At 45.4% G+C, this 24318-nt stretch overlaps 1 protein-coding gene across 1 annotated transcript; it reads left to right on the top strand.

Annotated features, from left to right (window-relative positions):
• The first annotated feature begins 10961 nt into the window (after nucleotides 1–10961).
• Nucleotides 10962–22352, top strand: nab1b (NGFI-A binding protein 1b (EGR1 binding protein 1)). The gene is made up of 8 exons (XM_061067177.1): nucleotides 10962–11313; nucleotides 15123–15925; nucleotides 16012–16145; nucleotides 16277–16328; nucleotides 16776–16895; nucleotides 17793–17961; nucleotides 19591–19746; nucleotides 19843–22352. The coding sequence occupies exons 2-8, from the start codon at nucleotides 15125–15127 to the stop codon at nucleotides 19917–19919; spliced, it is 1509 nt and encodes a 502-aa protein (XP_060923160.1). The 5' UTR covers nucleotides 10962–11313; nucleotides 15123–15124; the 3' UTR covers nucleotides 19920–22352.
• Nucleotides 22353–24318: the final 1966 nt, after the last annotated feature.

Raw genomic sequence — 24318 nt, 5'->3', positions numbered from 1 at the left:
GATTTGAGTCCTGAGGAAACTTTGGGCACTTGACTATATGCTTCTGCATCGTTGTGTCATTCTTAACATAGGTCTTTGCACAGTATTTGCAAATGTACACAGCCTTTCCTTCTACATTGGATGAGGTGAAATGTCTCCACACATGAGAGTGCACGTGGCATTGTTCTGTAGAATAAGATGAGAAAAAAGTTTGTAAAAAAACACTAATGCAATGCCAGAGATATAAATAGTTAGCCAAACAATTGGAATCGTCTGTAAACATATTTTATAATTGATGGATAAATGAATGGAAATAGTCTAGATGAACAGATGAACAATCCTCAATCAGCATGCTAATATATTTTCCCAGTAATATCATTGAAACTTACCTGACTAGTCCTTCACTCTACAGCAGGCCTCAATAGCCCTGCTGTAGAGTGAAGGATGCATTACATACATCTTTAAAATAGAGTTTGGAATTGAATTTTTTATTGCTCAGCGTTGAATTTGCGTAGTTGTTTTTTTTTTTCAAAATTCCCGAGCTAAACTTCCCATGGAAAGTTTCCGGTAAGTTTCCGGAAATTTACCGGAAACTTACCGCCCCTTTGCAACCCTAATTATTATTTTTGTATATATTTAGGTTGTCGGTCGTAGTCGCCACCATCTGGTCCTGAGTGAACTGGTGTAGTAACCAGTGTGATATGAGTAGTAAAGTGCAGTTTGGCGTCTCTGCTGCAGTGACTCGGAGCCTTTTTTTTGCCGCCGCGGCTCGAGCAGGACAACAGGGAGACTTTTTGTCCTGGCCGGGATCAATCGCTCCATAGATGACGCCCACCCAGCCAGGCCTCTCCGTGGGCGGCCTGCAGCCCAGCAGCCCAGCAGCGCAGGAGCCCGGCCCGGCTCGGCTCGGCCCGGCCCGGCCCGCCTCCGGCCCCCGCAGCCTGCAGGGCCGGCACGGCAGGAGAGCTGCACTTTAACTGACACGCCAGTGAACCTTAGAGTCACTGGCGGAGAGAGCGTTGCTTTCTCATGGTGATTTACCTCCTGTTGAAGTCGGGAACTTTTCCCCACCAGGAGGATCTCAATGACATTATTTCAATCTCACAGAACAGACCAGGACATTAAGTTCTTGTTTCTATCCTCTACAAATATTAGGAGTTGTTTCGCTGGTTGGTTCTGCGGCTCCATCCTGGCTCCAGAGGATGTTATCGGTGCAAGATGGATAGAGGGAGGGAGTGGAGAGGGGTCAGCCATCTTTATTTACAGTCCAGGATCACAATCCACCTTGTTGCATACACACGTTGCATCAGTGCTTATTATCTTTCATTTGGAACCTTCATAGTCTGTGTTTTGCCCCAGATTTGTTTCCAGCAGCCTCCGAGCCGTCAAACAGACGATGGAGAGTCTAGAACTCTCCAGAGAAGCTGGAGAATCTCTGGGTTCTGATCTGTAAACGCCAACGAGTCGATGTTCACCTTCCTGCCGCTTCACCGCAGCTTCGTACAGGAGCCGGCCGCAGCGGATGATATCTGATATTTAATTAAAGGCAGATGAATCTTGATTTCCTCTGTGTGCTCGGCCCTGTTGTCTCCGCAGTGTCTTATCAGTGTGTACATTAGTTGTCAGCACGTCTCTGTGTTAGTGTCACCGGGACAAATCCCCGTGCGTTCGTTGTGCGATTAAAGTGACGCCGCTTGTGATGTGCTGCAGGACGTGGGCAGGGCGATGTGGGCACTTGTGCGTGAGGAGCCCTAAGTTGCAGAGGTTTTTTTTCTAATTGAGTCAGGGACTTATGCTGGCAAGGTAGGCGTGCGAGTGGGGGGGGACTAATCCCAAGCTGCTGTTGTTTTTCGTGCCTGCTGGCTCCAGATCAAAAACTTAACAGCAATAATCATGCAAAATGTGTGGCTTCACTTCAAAGCACGCCTCAACTTTGCTCACGCCCTTGTAGCTCGCATTGTTTCATCATTTCTACCCGTATCTCTCCTCCTTCCTCTCCTGCAAGGGATTTTTTTCCTCTTAGTGTTCGTCTTTTGTCGCATGTGACGGCGAGCGCGTTCTCAGAGGCAGTCGTGACCTTTCCTCCTCAAATTAATACATCGAACAGATTAATCACAGCGTCACAGTTGAGGTGTTTCTCTCACCACATCTGAGGCTCCTCGGTTTCTCTCTGACTGCAGTGTGTGGTCGTGGCGGAGGGAGCGTCAGCCTCCGCCTGGCAGCAGCAGACATGTCAGACGTCAGCAGCTCTCTCCGGGTGAGGATGGCGTGGGCGGCGAGGGTCGCTGAGGCCCATACGTGGCCAAAATGGGCAAATCCCCTCCACGTCAGCCCACGGCCTGTCAGCAGGGAGCTACAGGGCTTCCCACTTGCAGCTTTAAAGGTGCAGCAGAGCATTTCAAGAGCAGTGAAAACTCCTTCGCATGAATGACGCTCGGCCCACTTCTTTTATGATTCCACTACTTTGGCAGCGCAGCGAGCGATGCAGCAGATTTGCAGATGTGCTGTTACGACCACAGTACAATAAATAACACTTATTTCAGCGGAAGATCACTTTATCAAATCTGTGTTTCCATCTGGGAAGGTGATTTGATGCACATTTTGTACATTTTAGGTTTATTGTCTGAAAGCAGCTTTAGAGGCGTAGATTCACAGATATAATAACAAGGACATAACGTTATAACCAGCTCCAAATATTCAACATTTCAATTTAACGGTGTTTCTTTGGTGTGAGTCCTTCAGATATTGTGATTAGATTCAATGGAAACTTTTATTTGATGTATTTTAGACTCAATAGATTGATTTAAAGCAACATTTGCAAGGACACAAACGTCCGAGGCTTTGACCTTGAGTAGATATTTGTATCCGGAGAGTCTGAATGATGCAGACTTTAGATAAACATGTTTGACACGTTGGCAATTTAACCTTTCAACTGCAGTAGAGTCTGTGTGAGCCACAAACAGCCCAGAGCGGAGGATGAGTTCAACACGTGTCACCCTCTGATAACACAAATAAAATGTTTAGTCAAACTTTATTCAGCTTAATCAGTGAGTCAAACATATTTATTTATTCAGCTTTGATGAAAATGAAAGTTTAAAACACATCACTGTTGATTTCTCTCAACATCTGAGGATCAATTGATTTAACTAATTAACTTTGAACATCGTCATAATTTCAACAGAGATGTGTTATTTTGAGCTTCTGTTTGCTTTGACTCATTTTCTCCAGTGAGTCTCGTGCTAGAAACAGGTCGCAGTGTTTTCACATCAGAACAAGGAATCACTTCAAAACTTAGTGAAATGACAGAACAATCACTCAAAATTCCATCAAGTGGGAATTCATTGCGTTTCATTTGTTGCAAAATCATAAAACTCATTTCGGCGTTTTTTAAATCGGTTTTCAATTCCAAAAGTATCACCTCAGCATTTAGTCTGTGATCAAATATGTTTGATTTTCAATCATTTAGAACAAAGAAAAGTAGAAAATCAATAATGATCCCCACTAGGACTCTGGTTTGATTGTTTTGCTGTGTTTCTCCCAAGTGGGATCCTGTAATACTGTAAACCTCAGCAACATGTCTATATGATGTATGCTATATCATGTATGGTGGGGGGTGCAGGTATGCAATGAAGGTATGAGTGGATATCATTATGTACTCACTTTGTTTTGTAATAGCTTCCTATTTTTGAAATATGTGCGAAGTCTGTTATTAGAGTCAATTCTCAACCATATACTACTTGTTCCTGTGTAAAGAAACATGTTTAATTTGCCGTGTACCATGTCTAAGAAAAGTTTAATTTAATTTAAAACTTAAGTTAAAAAAAAAAGAAAAGTAGAAAATCGTCTCATTTGAGAAACGTGTGATTTATCGGACTCTCGAGCGACAGAAAACGACACGTCTGTCGTCACATTTAAAGGAAACTAATTCCTCAGTTCACGTCTCCTCCTCTTGACCCTAAAATCTCCTTTTTTCCCTGCGTCTCCGAGGAGAGATTCAAACTTTCAGTTGTCGTGGACGTGTGTGAAGGCTGCAGGTTTCCACGCTGGCACATTTGCAGGCAGCCGGGCCCCTATAGCTGTTTGTGCAGTTGAGACTCTGCAGTAAAGTTTCACACACATAAACACAGTGCAGGAACACTGCCGTCTCTATCTGTATGTCACATAACCTCCGCCTACACACACTACGCCCACACACATCCTTGCCCAAAACGCCCACACCAGTGTGCTGTGTGCAAAGACACACACTTACACACACACACACACACACACATCGCCCCTATACACAGTCCCCACCCACGCAGGCACACACGTGTTCAGTCAGACATAAGCCGCTCATACCATCCCACACTTTCTCAACAGACACAAAGTAAGACAAACCGGGGAGCCTGTGCAAACACACCAGCTTTCGCCCTGCACGTCCACACACACACACACACACACACACACATTCTCCCAGTACACACACGCTGTGGCCTCGTACGACACCGTAAACTCAGAGGAATATGTTGTGTTTTCTGTGGAAAGAAGAAAAACCTGCTTTTTTCTGTCCAGATTCTGGATTTCACAACGTTTATTTTCCTCCCAGTGAAGTGAAGTCAGATCCACGCCCGACTCCGACGCCGTCCGCACGCGGCAACACAACAAACGGAGTCACCCAACTCTGATTGTTTCGTGTTTAGTCTTTCTGTCATTACTGAAATGTTTTAACTCTTGTTTTTGGCACCGCTGTCTCTCTGGAACCCAGATTCCCTCCAAATGAAAAGGGACACTCCATGACAAGCAGCACCAGCGCCTGGAGACCAAATCAAGCCGCTCTGTTGTTCCTCTGGTTTTTTGTTTTTTTCTTCTTCCTCCAAAAGAGGAACTTGGATGAAAAGAGCTGTTTTTTTTGTTTTTTTTCTTTTCGAGCGCAAAGTGTTGAGGATGTGGGTTGGTGGGAAGGGGGGGGGGGGGGAGAGGAGCCAGACGGGAGGGAGAAGGGGAGCAGAGCAGCGTGGGCGCTCTGACAGGGCGAGGGGCTGACAGGCCCAGGCGTGGGCGTGTCATTGAAATGTGTTTCTACTCCGAGGGGGGGGGGTGGAGGCTTGGGGGTCGAGGAGGAGACGAGGGGGGGGGGAGGGGGGGGGGGAGTTGCAGGGAAAAACAAGAAGAAGAAGAAGAAGAAGAGACAGAAGCGAGAAGGAATTAAACAAGCAGGCGTCTCCAGAAAAGTGAAATATGAAGAAGCTCATTGCCAAAAGTGTGTGTGTGAGTGTGTGAATGTGTGTGTGTGTGTGTGTGTGTGTGTGTGTGTGTGTGTGTGTGTGTGTGTGTGTGTGTGTGTGTGTGTGTGTGTGTGTGTGTGTGTGTGTGTGAGTCGCCTACTCACTGGGAATGATTGACAGGACGCGCTGAAAGCAGATTGCTGATGTCATGTGAAAACCTCGGCACTCTTCCTCCCTGAGGTTCTTAGGACTTAATTGAAAGATGAGTAGAAAATTGAATCGATAGTTTTATTAATTACTTTGACAGTGATACTCTACATTAGTATAATAATCATACAAATATATATATACAGTTAATATAGTGGCTGCTGCAGTGTGATGCATATTCAGTGGCTGTTGTTTAAGTGAGGAAAACACAAAACTCAGACTCTGGAGACTCAGGAACCGAACGTTTCTCCACACGAGGACACAAACAGTGATACCTTTTGTAGGTTCATGCATCTCGGTCAATGTGTCGGAGCCTCTTTCCCTTCGGGCGACCGACGCCTGCTCCAACCTGTCACACGCAGAATCAGATTGAAGGAGTAACAGTTTTGTCCTGTAGAAGGTGCAGTCAGCAGGAGCAGTTTGACCACGGCTGCTTGTTCCGACGTGTCGAGTTGCCGTGAGATGGTGAAGGACGCTGATGTTTGTGGGTTATACAGGATCCATGACATGCAGACTCTCAGATACAAGCTAAACACCGTCCTCTCCAGGGACACCGGGAACTCAAATCTGTTCCAAAAACAGATAAATCATCTTCAGAAGAATAGTGACAAACGTGCAGAATAGCTCGTATATCTTTATTATGGATGAATCATGTCTGTTTCTTTGCTCTGAACCCGGCTGTGGCTTTGCATTCACTTCACATGATACGAGATTCGGGCAGATGAGCTTTTGTCGTCTGTGGAAACCATCGTGTAAATACAGTGTCGTGCGGAGAAGGAGCAGTGGGAGTGTTGAGAAGCAAAGGCAGTGGTGTAGAATTTGGTGAACTGGGAAACTGGGACTTGTGGGAACACGCAGCCTGGGTGTCGACCTACCTCAGAGTGTGGGTGGACATCCTATTTCCTGCCGGCGCTCTCATTTTAATTTGTTCTTGTTTGGTTCTCGTTGTTAGCGAGTGTACAGTGTGTGTGTGTGTGTGTGTTGTGTGTGTGTGTGTGTGTAGGTGAGAGGAGGGGAGGAAAGGAGGGGGAGATCAAAAGAGGGAGATCTGGAGGTGAAACTCCTCCTCCTCCTCGTTTCTTTCACAATTTGATTTGATCCCCGTCTGTTCGGAGGCTGATCCATCCAAGGTCATATCTGCATAATAACACACACACACACACACACACACACACACACACACACACACACAGACACACACTCAGCAGGCAGACGTGGATTTATCGGCCGCAGGTGGGCGGACTGGAATCCAGACCTGCTACCTGCTCCATGTGTGCGTTTGGAAAACCCATCACACATCAGACACTTGCATGAACGTTCGCCGTTGACCTTGGAATCGCACGCCGTGACATCACCGTCTCAAACTCAAAGCGTCCTTTTTACGAGCGGCTCACCCAACCTGTCGACCACATGTCACGCTCTTCAGACGGCCGCTCAGTGGCGATGTGTGAACTGGTCGATTTCAGCCGTATCGCCTCTTTCGGGCCTCACAGCGGCGCCGGCTCCAAGTCTTGTGATGTCATAAGAACGTAGCTACACACACGCCGCGGTGACATCTGGACTCGTCTTTGTGGAGCGAGCGTAACGCAACATCAGAGCCAGTAAAACGTCTTATTGCATTTGTCTCCTCTCAGATTCGGAGGCGTGTGAAACGGATGTTCCTCGTGTCGCCATCTTGTGTTTCTGCCGGAGTTGTCCTTCACTCTGATCTCTAATATATTTTTGGGTGTAACTTATCAGAAGAGTTTCATAACGACATCTTGGGAACCATCGACGCTTTTCTTACCGTAAAGTAACGTGGGTCGTTCTTCACGCTAAGTCTACTTGTTGTATTTCTACGCTGTGTTTTTTACCTCCTGCTGTCGTCTCCATGTTCCTGCAGGAGTTTATATTTCAGCCTAATCTGCAGTTTTGCTTTGATATTTGTTTTAGTTTCCTTCTGAAATTAATTAGAGGATTATAAAAGCATGGAGTTCCACCCCGTCCACCCCCGCACACACACACACACAGACACACACACACAGACACACACACACAGACACACACACAGACGCACACTCTACAAATACTAGTTTTCTCATCATTTGGGCTTTTGAAGACACATGAAAGGAGCCGCAGCACAGACGCTGGATTCTACTTCTGTTATTGTATTTTATTCCATTGCTGCCGTGTTCAGGGTGCAGAGGCAGCGGAGGTGGGTGGTGGTGGGGGTGCAGGGTTTCAGGGTGGGATGTGGGGGGGGGGGGGGGGGGTCCGTCCCCAGGGTGTTACACTGGTGGCAGCTGGCCTCATTCCCCAGAATAGCACATTGATGGGGAGTCAGGCAGAGTCGCAGTGATCGGGTGGAGATGAGATGGAGTACATGTATGTGCACATTAGGAAGTAGTTAAAAGGTCAAAGGTCATGATGTTCAACAAAGACATGAAAATACTACTGTTACCACTCTGCAGTAAAGTTAGTTCGATTCAAAGTAGCTCTAACTACTGAGGTTATCAATAGAAGTATTTATAGGAGTCGTACATTCTGCTCCATCACCCATTCAAATACACTTTCTACACATATATTCATATTATTTAATTTAATATTCCCCCCGCTTCAAACTGTTGGTAAACTGCTGCTTCTTGTTGCTATGTTATATGTTATATGTTATATGTTATATGTTATATGTTATATGTTATATGTTATATGTTATATGTTATATATGTTATATGTTATATGGTATGTTATTTTTATTTTGTAAAGCCCTTGCCTGCCAGGTCAAAAGATCACAGGTCCCACTTACTACGTACTTACTACATATATATTCATATATTTTTTTTAATTTAATATTCCCCACTCCACCGGGTAAACTGCTGCTTCATTTTAATATTTAATATTTTAATATGTTATACGTAATATGTTATATGTTATATGGTATGTCAATTTTTTATTTTATTTTTGTAAAGCCCGTCTACTGTGTACTTTTGTTGCAGTCGTGTACGTTGATAACAATAACAGAAGTACTACTACGGATACTAGTAACTACATTAATGAAGTATTCTTAAGTATTGTACGTGTTTGCAGACGCTGGGTACACCTGACTTTATTCTGTCCGACTGTTTTCATCTTTCAGCTCCGGCAGCTCAATGAGTTTTAACGGAGGAAACATCACCGAGTCCAGATCATCTGTGTGAAAGTCACATCGGAGAAAACACTTCAGCAGCAGACGAGTGAAGAACGTGCTCACGCTGCTCGGGGGGGGGGGGGCTTCCTGCTGCTTGTAAACGGCTGAATGTGATTGGAGCATTTGCATTCAGGCCTGTTTCACTGACGCACGTGAACAGAGGGAACGACTTCACTCACAGAACCTCAAGATAACAGCAGATGACCTCAGATGTTCGAAGGTGTTCGGGGGAATTCTGACGTTTGAGTTTCTTTTCCTTTAATTTGAAAGTGAAAATCCTCTGAAAACCTTGAGGAGGAAATCTGAACTGAAAGAACAAACAGGTGTAACTGTCAGTATATGATGTCACATATACAGACAAACATTAATATGGCAAAATGAAAACATTGAACAATGTCAATAAAACAAAGACAACTTTATACTTTTATTGAAAAAACTATGACCCATTAAATCCATACAATTGTATTTGTAGAAAGAAATATTCCAATATTGACTGTTTACAGGCAAACAAACACATGTGAACACATTGAACAAGGAAAGTATTTATTAATAAACTTATACTACATCATACTTATAATATACGTGGACCCACGAATAAAACAAAGGCTATAATAAAGTTGACTATATTGACATTTTAGAGATACACTGACAAATATGTAAACATATATACACATGTGCACATTTTTGATTTTTGAACATGTTGTACTTTTAAAGTTGAAAAGAACATTTTTATCTTCCAGGACTTTTTGCACATTGATCCATTTCCATTGATTATGTTTTAAATGCTGAAATAATGAAGTGAGATGCACAGAAGAAGCAGTGTGTGTCTGTGTGTGTCAGTGTGTGTCTGTGTGTGTCTGTGTGTGTCTGTGTGTGTCTGTGGGTGTTGAACCTGCCTGTGTTTGGTATTCCGTGCAGAAGCCTCCCACGCCCCGTGTGTCCACCCACGCTCGGATTTGCGTCACGCAGGGAGCAGCGTGGGCGAGGAGAGAGAGAGAGAGAGAGAGAGAGAGGGAGGGAGAGAGAGAGAGACACAGAGAGGGGGAGAGAGACAGACAGACAGACAGACAGAGAGACAAGCAGAGAGACAGACAGATAGAGAGAGAGAGAGAGAGAGAGAGAGAGAGAGAGAGACAGGCAGAGAGACAGACAGATAGAGAAAGAAAGAGAGAGAGACACAGAGAGGGGGAGAGAGAGAGCGACAGATAGAGAGAGAGAGACAGACAGACAGACAGAGAGAGAGAGAGAGAGACAGGCAGACAGACAGACAGACAGATAGAGAGAGAGACAGACAGAGAGAGTGAGAGAGAGAGAGACAGACAGACAGATAGAGAGAGTGAGAGAGAGACAGGCAGACAGAGAGAGTGAGAGAGAGACAGACAGATAGTGAGAGAGAGACAGGCAGACAGAGAGAGTGAGAGAGAGACAGATAGATAGAGACAGACAGACAGAGAGACGCGGAATATCCCACTTTATTCCGCTGACGCGTCAAGCTTCGCGCTGTGAGGACGCGGCAGACCGGACGTGTTAACAAAATAAAAGCTTCTGAATCTGCTCAAGAACAACACAAACGTGCACAAAAAGCCTCATTTACTTAAATAATCTGCACAATAAATCTATTTTTATTTAATTGTATTCTTTTGTGCATTTCAATTTCCTTTCTGTTGTTTGTAAATTTGAAAGTGTTTTGGATCTGGAAAGAGAAAGACACCTTAATGTTGAAGTGGAATCTAAATAAAAGAGAAAACTACACATTCTCTTCAAAATATAGATACAAATATATTAAAGTACGTTTAGCATCACTGCATTTTTAAAAGTTGTAAGGTTGTAACCTCTAGGATGTGTTAAATTAACACATTATATCATATCATATTATATTATACTGCATTACATTGCATATTGCAATCTGACACTGTTCACTGTTTTGCATTTAGCATTACACTTTTTACTTCACTTTTTATATCTTTTATATATTTTTAATTCAGAAATGTTTATGTCAAAATAAATGTTACTTTGTATAAATATTGGTAAAAAGTGAGTAAATAAGAAGTTAACAGTGAGAAAATATATACTGGTTTCCTATTTTTTTATTGATCTCCTATGTATGTTGTATTTATTTATTGCGTTTTTATGTTTCTATGTTCATTGTTTGCACCAATAACCAGAGCAAATTCCTTGTATGTGTAAACGTACTTGGCAATAAAATACTTCTGATTCTGATTCTGATTCCCCTGTACGCATCCTCCTCCTGGTGCTTTTACTTCATCACCCCTGGCGGAAGTGTGTGTGTGAGTGTGTGCGTGTGTATTGACGGTGGTGACAAGTGAACGGGGGGGTGGGGGGGTGGAGAGAGAGGACTCAAACACTCACACACGCTCACGCACGCACTGACACACACTCTCCAGTCGCGGGCTCGCACGCAACACACACTTGGAGGCGAAAAGACGCACGAAGGTCAGAGGCTCCTCGCTGATTCTCTCTCTTTTCTCTCAGCGGCAGGAGAAAGAAAAAGTTTCCCGAAGGAGAGAGAGAGAGAAAGAAAGAACGAGTGACGCTCGGCCCGAGCAAGAGAAGACAAGAGAATCCGCTTTGGCTTCATTTCTTTCTGCGTCTTGGACACTATTTTTCCATTTTTACGCACCAGGCGCTCGCTGTGGGAATCTCCTCAGTCTGAGTCCCAGGGTTTGTGGTGCCACACAGTGAGGAAGAGGAGGAAGAGGAAGAGGAACCGGACCAGGAAGGGGGTCAACAACTCACCAGGTAGGTGACAAACTCGGATTGAATCCTGCATGTCTCTGCAGGAATATTATAGGAAGTGTTTTAAAATCTCACTTTTACGCACAGGAACTGTCATCATAGCGAGATGAAAGAGTCCAAATGCAAACCCTGCCTCGGTTTGAAAGGTGTGTGTGTGTGTGTGTGTGTGTGTTTATTATAAGAGATATAAATACCTTAAAGAAATATTAAAGTGGGTTTAAAAATAGCTCACAGCGCCACATGCCATTATTACACTCACTACTGAGTCTCAGTCAAGGGAAAACACCTGAAAGAACAACACTACTGATTGTTATATGTTATATGTTCAGAATGAATGTGCTGTTTTAATAAAATTCTGAAAATACCTCAAAGGAGATAAAAATAGCTCAGAACTCATCATCACATAAACAGCTCTGGGTCCCCGTCGCAATACTATGACATGGAAATACAGTAAAGCAGCATTATGTCCGGATACATGTATATTATATGAATATTAAACATGTTAAAATACCACGAGAAGCAATTTAGAAGTTGTTTTAGGAGAATTTCTGGTATTTTACATGATTTTGGGGCATTTCACAGCCATATTCACTCAATTACTGTGATAAATATGATGTTGAAACAGCCACACACACTGATGAACTCATGGTGACCAGGTCATAGTGATGATTTATTGATTGGAACATTTTTTGCTGCTGCTCTGAGAAACCGGAAAATTACCCTTGAATCAAAGGATCCTGGTTTTCTCTGTGGGAGGGCAGAGATAACGCCGGCGTGCCACACCACCTTCACCTGGAAAACCACACAGCAGCCTCCATTGTGTGTGTGTGTGTGTGTGTGTGTGTGTGTGTGTGTGGGTGCCATTGTGAGCCCTGCTTCTCCAGGTGAAAGGCTGAACTCGCTCAACTCGCTTGGTGAAGCCGAGCTTGATTTAGAAGCTTCCATTCACAGCCGCCTTTTACACCCAGGACACACTCACACGTCTGCTGTGATAAAACTGGAGTATGATGGCAGGCGGGTGGAGTCTGAGAGTGTTTGTGCAGACGGATGATGAACACACACACTCACAAACACACACACACACACACAACATCCCTGGAGCTGTTTTATCCTCTAATACAGTAAATTGATCCCGTTTCAGAACACGTTTGAGGTTCTTTTAATTCGCAGCCGCCCAGGATTCGCTTCCATTCTCCAGCAGAGGTTTGTCTTTGTTGATGGACGGTTCTACCTGCAACACACACGTTTACACTGCGGCTAAATATAGTCATTCAGTTCACACACAGATCTGTTGTAAAGCAGCAGAAAACAGCGTCCGTGCCAACGTGACAGCCTCGCTCGGTTCTAGGGCGGCAGCTCTCAAGTCGATTCATCTGCCAAGTGTTTTCTTTGTTAATTAGTTAATTGTTTTGTGACATATTCACATGGGTTTTCTGTCCAAAACCCACAGATGCTCAATTTGCTGTCGACTGTTTCTCAAAGAAACACATCAAACTCTCACATTTAAGACAAAAGTAGACGAGATCAAGTCCTTATCAGAGTATTTGCTGATTAATTGACTGATTGTTTTGGCTGCATTTAAACATCTCACCAGGTAAAAGCTCTGCAGGCTGAAACTGGACGATATCTGTCTTCAGACTTGCATTTGAAGATGAGCTGGAACTTTGTTTCCCAAAAGCACCTTGAGTCCGAGATGTTCGTACAAACTTTGTAGAAGATTAAGACGAAGCTGACGATTCTCTCAGAAACCGACTCAGGAGATGAGAAGCTCCAGAACCTGCAGGAGGAAATAAAAACTAAATACTGAACAACTCTGAGTGTTAAACATCTCAAAACTTGGTGTCTCCTAACATCCATTGATCCATATGTCAAATGTGACCTTGTGAACTAATAAACTATGGCAGAGGTGTGAAAGTATGAATTCAAACTTAAGAAACTTAAGAATAAATAATTAGAACGTCTCATTTAAGCTTTATTTTAATTATTTGCTCTGCTTCTTTGACGTTGAAGGTTCAAGTCTTTATTGCCCCACTTGTGTAAAATTGATATAACAAGTGCAAACAGGTTGAACAAGGTGTAATCTGTATTTCCATGATTCATTAGGTCTCACCTTTCTCTGCGATGGCAAACAATTGTCCACCTTCTGAGTGTGAGTGATCAGAGCGGAGCTTTTGTCTCGAGACGTAATCGGACGTCACGTTGTTCAAACAGTTCTCAGTTCGTACTCGGCAGCCGGACCCTGATCGAAAGAAAGAAACATTTACCTTCCATGATACACTGACACCATCGTGGTTGTATTTCTATATCAGTGTAATCCTCTTTACATCTTATACTCTGGTTGAAACTTTCCTAAATGTTTGTGTGTGTGTGCCTCAAACTCTCAAACTGGTAAATCAGTTTTGTGAAGGTTGAAAGTGGTGTATTGGTGGACTTGGATCCTCTGGAGCTGCTCGGTGCTTCGTGGTGAACTTTCCTCCCGGGGGGGGGGGGGGGGTCGATCTTTCCCACAGTGATTTTGCCGAATCGCCCTTTTTCTTTCGCAGCTCACGCTCTGGTTTGTTGTAAACAAGACACCACCAGACGTAGATAAAGGTGGAAATTCAGCAGCTTGAACTGTTGGCGTGTTTGTTGAGTGACTCACATTTACGTTGTGTGGTTTAATCCATCTGCACGGGCCGGGATGTTAAATTAAAGACATATATATCACTACTTTAACTAGTACTAGAGTTTAAGAAGAGAAATCATGGACTTTTCTGTGCCAGGACTTTGACTGAGACAGATTTGATTAACCCAGCAGGTTCAGCTCGTGGTAGACGTGGTTGTTTGAGAGAATGAAGCTGGAGGTAGAGATGGGATAAGGTCATTGTCTTCTCTGGTTTCACTGGGGCCGAGTCGAGGCCTGCCTGGCTCCCTGGGCTGAGGCTCTCCGGGCCTATTTCTGGGCGAGGCGAGCCCACCACCCACACATCCTGCAGGGGTGGAGAGAGGCATGTGGTCCTCCCAGCAGCCCGGGCCTGCTGACTGCCACTCCTCTGTCAGCCGGGCTTCCGCAGGGCCTCACATGCACATAGGAAGAGTCCGAAACAAGCCTCTGTCTGTGGCATGGAGACCAGAGAACAACCAAACATCCCAAACCAGAAGAAGTGTAACCACAGGCTTCTGCTGATGGGGAATCCAATGCATGTAGAAACACTGCTGACGGCTCGAATAGTCCATTAAAATCCCATTTGTTCTGCGTTGTATCACCTTGTGCATTGAAGCAGCGACTGGAAGAAATACCTTCTCTTAATCGTAGGTGAAGGAACGACTGACTGAGCCCTGGGAAAATAAGTTTTGTGGTTTTTAAATCCTACATTCTTACTTTTTAAATGTAGATTATTAAGAACGAGCAAAGCAAAAGACTCAAATATCCTGGTCGGTGCCATTCAGGCTAAAAATGGCAGTAAAATTCATCCTTCCTGTATTTAACCAAACTCCTGTTCAGGCCTGATAAACCGAGATCAGGAATAGAGAGTACAGTAGGTTTCTGTGGAAACGTGTCTCCTCTTCAGGTCACGGTGATAATTTGGTTTCAGAGTCAGTTGAGACATGAAATAACCGATGAAGGTGTGAGAGCAGGTTTGGATTCGTTATTCAAAAATGCCCCATTCACTACTTTAACCTGGTTTAGCTGTAATTCCCCCTTTTAAGACTTAATACTTTTTCTGTTTCCTGTCTTGATCTTGATCTTCTCTCAGCAGATTCCCTCTTTCACGTTGTTGTGTGGCGCTGCTGGCTGGTTTCTAATCCACGTGTGGCGTGTTCTCCCTCAGGCATGGCGGCGGTGTTGCCGAGGACTCTGGGGGAGCTGCAGCTCTACCGGATCCTGCAGCGAGCGAACCTGCTCTACTACTACGAGGCCTTCATCCAGCAGGGCGGCGACGACGTGCAGCAGCTGTGCGAGGCCGGCGAGGAGGAGTTCCTGGAGATCATGGCGCTCGTCGGCATGGCCAGCAAGCCGCTGCACGTGCGTCGCCTGCAGAAGGCGCTGCGCGACTGGGTCACCAACCCGGCCATCTTCAACCAGCCGCTCACCTCGCTGCCCGTCTGCAGCATCCCCGTGTACAAGCTGCCCGAGGGCTCGCCCACGCTGCTCAACGCTCAGGACCGGGCCAACACCGCCAGCGTCAAGATCCCCAAAGCCGTGGCCGCCGCCTGCTCAGACCCCGGGAAGCTGGAGGTGGCGCGGGACAAAGTGTCGGCCGGGTCGCCCCTGCAGGGCGGCAGCGAGGCGCGCTTCTGGTCGGGCCACAGCAACGACAGCGAGCACAGCCTGTCGCCATCAGACCTGGGCTCGCCGTCCTCGCCCAGAGACGCCCTGGAGGCCCTGGACGCCGCCGCGGTCCAGTCGGTGCTGGAGTGTGTGGACAGGATGGCCCCCGGACTTCCTAAAGCAGACCTGGCCGAGGTCAAAGATCAACTGAAGAACAACAAAAAGTTAGCGAAGATGATCGGACACATCTTCGAAATGAGCGACGACGACCCGCGGAGGGAGGAGGAGATTCGTAAGTACAGCGCCATCTACGGACGCTTCGACTCGAAGAGGAGGGACGGCAAACACCTAACGCTGCACGAGGTTCATACACGTTTTCCTGTTCAATGAACGTTCCTCTCGGAGGTCTAAGGTTCTGTGTGTTGACCTGACTCGTGTGTTTGATGCAGCTGACGGTGAACGAGGCGGCGGCTCAGCTCTGTATGAGGGACATGGCTCTGCTGACACGTCGAGACGAGTTGTTCGGACTCGCCCGGCAGATTTCCAGAGAGGTCACGTACAAATACACCTACCGCACCAGCAAGTAAGAGCTGCAGCCTTCTGGGCACTGATCTCTGTGATTCACACCCGTCCTATGAGTGTCAGATTTCAGATTAAAGATATAACGTGGTTCTCTTGACCTGAAGTCATTCGTTTCCTGATGTTTCTCTGCAGGTCTCGATGTGGAGACCGGGACGAGCCGTCCCCCAAAAGGATCAAAACAGAGGTACGCTCTTTGCTGTGTGACGTCGACTTCCTGCACTTTCCTGAACTGAATTGTCTGAAGTGTCACGGACTCCAGGCAGACGCAGCTTTGTGTCGTTCTGAGCAGTGAAGAAAGTGACCTCTCGCTGTTCCTCTCCTGACACTTGGCTGTGAATGGCTCCTCTCAGTTTGTAAACCGCTGATTGGAAACATGTGGCGGCAGCAGGGACTTTAACCACCAGGAACCAACACCTGCCCACTGACTAACGGAGGGAGTTTCCTGTCAAATTCACTTTCAGGACATTTTACTGCAGAAAAACCAAACTCCCCAAAACCACAGTGTGTTTGTCACCTGGTTCTCTTAGACACAAACTCTATTATTATTAGAAACAAAAGCTCTGAACCCGTTGAACTCAACCCCGGACACGTAGAATAAACCCAGGTCCCTCTGTGTGTTCTGCGTCTCCAGGAGAACTTCTTCGACATCCAGGAGGCGCTGCAGGCCATCCACATGCGGCAGGAGATGCTGAGGGAGCAGCTGGCCTGCGCCAAGTTGAAAGGAGAGGAAACCGTCGGGAGGAATCTGCAGGTGAGCTGCACTTTAGAATCTGCATATTGATCGAACGCTATCCAAGATTTCGCAAATAGTCCATTGACGGATTTCCACAAATCTTGGTGGAAGGATGCGTTACACGTCGGGAGAGAACTCAGTCAAGTTTGGTTGGGATCCGGATCAGGGACCGGATTCTGGACTCGTTTTTGACTTTCTTTAACATTGTGAGATTTGTTAAGAGGAACCATGTTTATGAACAAGTGCAGTTTGATGCAGATCCACATCAGATCTGGACTTGGATGTGGTTTCTTACCTCTGGGTATGCAGAACGATGCTCATCAGAGGTGAAGACACAGATTTTCTTCTGTACCTCAGCTGCGGAGTTGAAAGAATCGTCAGCTGCAGCGACGGCCACAGATTTCCACATCAGCAGATGTTGGTGGCGGCAGAATCCACTTTGATCCCAGTTAATGGTCTTTATTGGTTTCCATGCTGCTGCTGCTGCGGCTTGTTCCTAATTAGAGTCAGAGAGTAGGAGGAGAGCTTTATGATAACTCATTACCCAGAGAACACATTGGTGCCGAGCGTGTGCGTTCGCCCCTCGACTTCTCTGTGCACGTGGAACACATGTCTGGTCTGCGTGTGGATTCGGGGTTGATCACTCTGTGCGGCTGCAGCTACACTTGTCATTTTGATGTGATTTCCAGAAATCGCATTCAGGAGAAGAAGAGATTTCACGGCTCGTTCACAGCGTCTGAGCGTCTGAACGTCCCACAACGATTCAAAGTGACAGCGATGTGCAGACGTCTCTGCTGGTTTTATTCCAGTGTGGATGAAAATCACATGTCCCTAACTGGATTAGTCCTTTTTTAATAACAACACCAGCTGTATTAGTTTCTATATTCAGAGTTCTAATGGTTTTGTGTCCTTCAGATTCAGCTGGAGCGTCTGCTGGCGCGGCAGATGGAGATCCTGCAGGACGCCGCCGTGCAGGAGCGACTCCAGGCTCTGGACTGGAGGATCCCCCCCGCCGCTCTGAAGTACCTCAATGACGTGCAACACACTAACGGGGCGGCGGCCGACGCCAGCAGAGACCACCAAGGTGAGGAGACGTTCTGTGATTCCAACAAACCACTAATGTCTTCTTTGGCTTCTCCGCACGTGATGTTTACTTTAGTTGTTAAATGCTCGGCTCTCTGCTGCCTCCGGTGTCCAATAAGGGGAGAACACGCTGCTTCAGCCAAATTGACGCCATTGTTGCGTCTTTGAGGCGAAACTGAGCCTAATTTGACTTGATCTGTTTCTGCTAATTTGATTAATTCCCTCTCGTAAATGCTGGAGGAAGGTTCTGTGGTGGTGGAGGATTTTCCACACGCAGCCGCGGCAGCTGTCACTTTCTTTTTTTTTTCTTTCTTCACCTCCGTTTTTATATTTATTTCATCTCCACTTCTCCGCCACAGAGGTGAGAGAGAGAGAGAGAGAAACATCATTATTCAGGATGTGACTCCTGCTCCGGGCCTCATCTCATTTTCATCCTGTTCCTCCTTCACCCACTCCCGACAGCTCATTATAACGCTGTTCCCACAAATCCCACAATGCACCTGTAATTATCACGCCCACGCCTGTTTACCTCCAGCCAGTTGCCTGGAGGGGGGCGTCTCTCTCTCTCCGTCTGGCTCTCTCTACCTCTCTCGCTCTCTCCTGCCTCCTCCTCTTCTTCTCCGCTTTTCTTCCTCGTGTCCCTGTTTCCTCCGTCATTTGTCATTTCTTTTTTTCTCAAGCAGTTTGACGTTTTCAACTCCCTGTTTTTCCTAATTTGTCCCCTTTTCTCTCTTTCTCTTTCCGCAGTTTGTCTTTCTCCCCGTGTTTCCTTCCATATATTTTGTCTATTTTCGCGCTAAAAACCTGCAGAAAACCTGAACCTTATTAGAGTGGATAAATCAAATGGAATTAAATGAATGGCTCTACACACATGACTGAACCGATTTTCAAATAAAACCCTGATTCAGCTGAAGCTTTATATCATTTAATTTACACTAAAGTCGGGAAAACCAACAATGTGATAGAATCCAGATGTAAATGAAAGTGGAATGACTCAGATCATATGCAGAGTAAACCTCATTGTTGCTGGTGAATGAAAAGTGACTGAATAGCAGCCGGTGAATCCCACATTAACACGTGTGTGTCGGTATTAAACAAAGAGCAATAGTTCCACAGTGAGATCTTCCGCTCTGCAGTAGAAGACAAACACGAGGGACCAGCAGCTTCGCTCTCGTGGTTTCCACTGGGAGTTTATCAGGGAACACGTCAAACACAGAGAGCGCTGGGAGAACATCTGGGCTGATGTTTGCTTTTGTTCCCGATGTGGATTCGCTTTATTTCATTTGATGATGAATACGACACGACAGGAAGAATAGAACCTGCTTTTATTTACATCCAACAGACATATTCTTCTCTTTATCGTTTTTATAGTAAAGTATACAGAATATAGTGTATATATAGTATATTATGGGATAGTATAATATAGAATAGCATAAAGCTTAAGTTATAAAATATAATGTTTTCTTAAAATGGTTGAATTTAAAATAAAACATCTTAGCTCCCTGAACCCTCACTTGTTTTTCCAGAGTGTTCGACCTCACCTCATGGTCTTTACTCAGTTTCCTGAGTTAGTCACAGTCAAAAGCTCTGAGAGAAGATTCAAGGAATATTTGTTTTTCTTTTTTTCCAGACGAACGTCCAATCAACTTGCGGGTGGTGAGTCAAAGCATGCAGGAAGGTGACCTCCCATTGGGGAAGCAGCTAGCCAATGAACTGAAGCGTCATCACAACCACAACCACAACAACAACAACAACAACACAGACGAGACCAAAACACCAGCAACGGGTTCGTGATGATCTTATATTTGACACAAACCAGCATGTGGAGAGATAGGTCTCTGATCTGAGTCTGAATTAAACTTCTTTATTCTCTCTTCCTCAGAAAACGGGACGTCGCAGCGGGCGCCCAGCAGCGCAGAAAAGAAGACCATCAAGTCAGAGCCCGAAGACTCCACATAGTGCCTCGCCCCCCCCTCCCACTATACCCACTACCCAACTTGTACCCACTCCCAGTTCATTCTACTCACACTTGACAGTATGCAGTTACTACCCGTCAATAGATACTAAGCAAGCACAGCCACAGTAGAGCCTTAACAACCAATGTTGCCTCATGAATAGCATTTATTTTTCCTTGATTTCGTCTTTTTCGTTGTTTTATTTTGAAAGGTATTTGCCAAAGCCCCTGAGAGCAGGTTGGAGGACCCTTCAGCGCTCTGCAGGTCTTTGTGTGTAACTGTTCCATCCACATGTCCTGAGTGTTCTGACTCTTTACCTCTGCCTGGGTGTGTTTTCTGTTGCTTTCTGTGGACGCCGGGTCGCAGGCTGTGACGTCGGGGCTGAGTCTTAACTCCGGCGCAGATTCAGACACGAGACAAAAGGCAGGAGTGTTGCTGCAGGACCACAGCACACTTCAAAAATGTTTTAAGAGTCAAATGTGTCCTCGTTAGATCTTTAGCAAAACCAGCTTCGTTTCAAATTGAAATACGAGAACATATATTGGATTTGATTGTTGGATTCCATGATTCTCAGAGGACGAATCCTGAACCTGAAGGTGACCCCCTTGGTTTCAATTCAACCTGTAGGTCAGTGTTAAGTGTAGAATTATATTCATGGTTCCAGGGGTTTTGAGTCCAATATCTTTACAAGCATCCCATAGTGGGGAAAAGACTCTCTCAGGATTAACTGCACAAAGTTAAAATGTCTCCATCAGGACGTCAAAACATTTGTCTCCTGAAAACTTCTCCCGTCAGTCTCACCCGAACTTTGTCTTCGGTGCTGAGACTCAAAGTCTGTCGGAAACAGGGTGGAACTCAGCGACTTGTTTTCTGACACGACCGACTATACATGTGACTAATAACTGAATATTTATTGTAAAAATAAAAAAGCAGACACCACATGATGATAGTGGTCACGCAATGTGTTCTAACTGTGAGATTCCTATTGGCTGCGGTGGCTGGTTTCACAAGCCATTTCAATACGATAAGATAAAGCTTGAGTCAGGATTCAGCCCCTTCTGTGTCCTTCACTTCAAATGGGGAATCAGGAGGAGTGGGGTTAATGAATCCCCCCCCCCCCTCCTGGTTTGTGTTATGTATATTTATGGGGGGGTCATTTCAGAGGAGGATGTACAGGAGCTGTTGTGGAAGAACAGCTGAGGCAGGTCTGCCGGGCTGGTTTTGCCGCAGGCCGAGCTTATCGGTTCATTTCACTTTGTAATTTAGCAAAACATTTTGCTGTTGAACCAAAACCGTGCATCGACGAGAACAGGGATTAATTCAGGAATCAAGACGCCTGCGTGTGTGTTGGAGAAGAGATCCGGTGAAATCCTCTCAATATGAAAACTTTCAACGCGACACAATAAAATACTAAAGATTGCAGGTTTTCAACAACAGCAGCAAAGAGTAAAACCCCTGTGTACTGCGTGTTGTGTAAATAGTACCATGATAACGAGTAGTGTTAGCCTAATCTCTCCACCAGGGGTTTCCTTCGTCCAGTGTAACTTTGCTGTAGATTTTTCTCGGTGTCAATACTGTGTTTATGTATGTGGAGCAAAATCAAAAAAAAAGAATTCCTAAGTGTCATTGAGGAAAAAAAGTTTCTGGTATATAAAAAAAAAGATGCTTTACATGATGGTAATGTTGATTAGCCTTAGCTCTTAACAGTTTTTAATCCATCAGTGCAGATTTCAAAGATGTGTTGTTGCTGTTTAGAGGTAGATACATAACAAATAAGTGTTCTTCACTGTGTTTCTGTGTGTAAATATGTCTATAATGTCCCAGACGATGATAGCGTCCACTGGATTTAGTCTCCCTGCAGATAGTTTAGTCTCACTCAGCGTAATGACACACCAATGCAATATTTATGTCAGTAATAAGTCGGTTTGCATATTGTATGGATCCATTGTTCTGTGCTCAGTAACTGTACGTCTGTCATCCGGGTGGAGTTCACCTGCGACACGGGAACTTGTGTGTGTGTCGTTTGACTTTTAGTGCACGAGAGCACTGTGCTTGTGTTTGAAGACGTTGTGCTCTTTTCACAAAAAAACTCCATGAGCTGGTTTTGTTTCGAGCAGCAACGACGACACGAGCCTGACGAGGATCGGAGGCTGTGATCCGCCCGTGAGGAAAAGAAAAATAATCTGTGGCTAAAATCACAAGTGGATTCTGGGAGATGAAGCCACTGTGGTTTGGGAGTGGAAGGAATCGAACACTGGCCGTCGGTGTCGTACGATGCTCGGCCCGTGTCTGACCTGCGTCTCACTGATCACCCTCCTCCTCACTGTTTATTGTAAAGTGATAGATTAGGCTTCACCTAGTTATGCACCTGTTTTTTAAACACTAATATATTTTATTTGTTATACAGCACATGAACATTAAACTTTATTTTTTTGAACTCTATTGTGCCGTGCGTTCTGTGATCACTGTCACTTTGACTTCGTGGCGTTGACTCTTCTGAACTAGAATCCATGAATGAGCCAAAGCCTCTTCAGACCTTCGTGGTTGTTTGATTCCAGAACACAGCCGACCTTTAGCCGCACTTACCCCGACCGAGCTTTTAAAACTTTCCCAGTACATGTGCGTACACAGATTCATCTTCAGTGATTCACAGAAAAAACCCAACTCCTCTCAGATTATTGGACGGTGAAGATTTCTGTTTAGAGTTGATGTCAACAAAGGGCATCAGACCCGAGCTGAAGGTGGTTTGCAGTTGTTAGTTTCACTTTAAGATGATTTTGGGGCAGTTGCTGAAGTCAGATATCAAGTTAAGTGACTAATGGGCAGAAAAGCTCTTTGTAGTGCGGTAATAACAGGTTCCAGTCACTGGAGATAATCATGTTGTGCTTGATTATACATCAGCTCCTGGCTGCAGGGAGGAGCTGCAGAGTTTCAGTGTCGGACTCGAGGAGGAGCTGGAATATAACTGGTTTGAATCCTGGCTCACGCATCTTGCTTTAGGGACTGTCGAGGTGCCTTTGAGCAAGGCCGGGAAGCAGCAGCTCAGATGTGTGTGTGCAGATGCAAAGCGGTGTTTTGTGGAGTTTCCCATGTAAACACAGGGGCAGATGAAAGGGACGTAAAGCAGAGTTCACCTCCTTTAAAGGAGCCTCTGGTCGGCTTCCTTCTCTTTTCTCTTGCTTTCTGAGATGAATCCGTTCTCAGGCCATTTGCATCAGCGTCACATCAACACATTGTGAAACTGGCTGATGACTCACTGTGACGCAGGTCATTCTCACATACCTCCCATCATTCTCTCCTCCAGTCCCTCCACCACCCCCCCCTCCCCACTCCTTCTCACACACACACACGCAGACAGCTTTTCTCTGGAGAACAGCTCAGCTCATGAACACCCACGCTGGTTGCTGTTCACAGTGGCAGCCACCCCTCCCCTCCCTGTCCTCCTCCTCCTCCAGTGCAAGTCACTGATGATGATGATGATGTGTTGCTGTGGCAACGGCCCGATGTGGGCGGCTCCACGGGCGGTGGGTGGAAGCCAGCCGCTAAGCAGCGTGGGAGGGATCTGCCGAGCACCCATCACCCTCATTTTGAAAGGAGCAGGAAGCTGACTGCTTTTGAGAAGGTGTGGGTGTTGGTGAATTATCGCCTCTCCTCCCTGCAGCTTCGTTAGGGATTCGCCTTGTTTGTCTCCCTTCCTTCCTTCTTTTGTTTTCTTCTTTACTGCTGCATGCAGGGAAATGCTGCTGCTCACAGGGGATTCTGGGGCAAAATTAAACTTAGAAAGCTGCTGTTGCTTGGAAAAAAAGTGGGAGTTAGAGCGGTTTCTTATGGAAGACACTTGAGAGGTAAAAGCACACAGGCAGAGAAAGGCCTTCCTTTGAAAATCCGTTAGTTTTTTAGTCTAATGTGAAGATAGAGATCTGTCTTTCTGTCTTGAGACTGAAATTGTGTTTGTTAAACACTCCAGTCTTTGTATTTTCTCCGATATTATGGAATCCACCAGCCCTCAGGGTCAAGAAGGAACCAGAACAATCTGCTCCTTCATATAACTTTCTCTGAGTAAAAGAGATTTCCTATCACTTGATTTGATTCTGTTGTAAAAACAGAACATATATCACATATGCACGCTATAGAGCAAAGAAAACCTTCACCACTCTAACAAAGTGTCATGCATAAAGGTTAAATATGACACAATCAAACAAAACTCTCATTAAATCCATTGCCCTGAAATTAACTCTTAAACGATAAAACACACTCCTGTAATGAGAAGGTTTGACGTCTGTTTGTAAAACGTCAAATTGATTCAAAACATGTGATTTGGTGAATTAAGGTCATTTATCTATGAGTTCTCTTGCAGAGGATTCTGGGTAATGTTCCCTGCTCCATGTGAGGTTTCATTAGTC

The sequence above is a fragment of the Limanda limanda genome, chromosome 23 (genome assembly GCF_963576545.1).
Source record: "Limanda limanda chromosome 23, fLimLim1.1, whole genome shotgun sequence".
In the NCBI taxonomy this organism is placed as follows: Eukaryota; Metazoa; Chordata; class Actinopteri; order Pleuronectiformes; family Pleuronectidae; genus Limanda; species Limanda limanda.
Note: the sequence above shows the minus strand (reverse complement) of the source record. Positions and strands in the feature narration are given on the sequence as shown.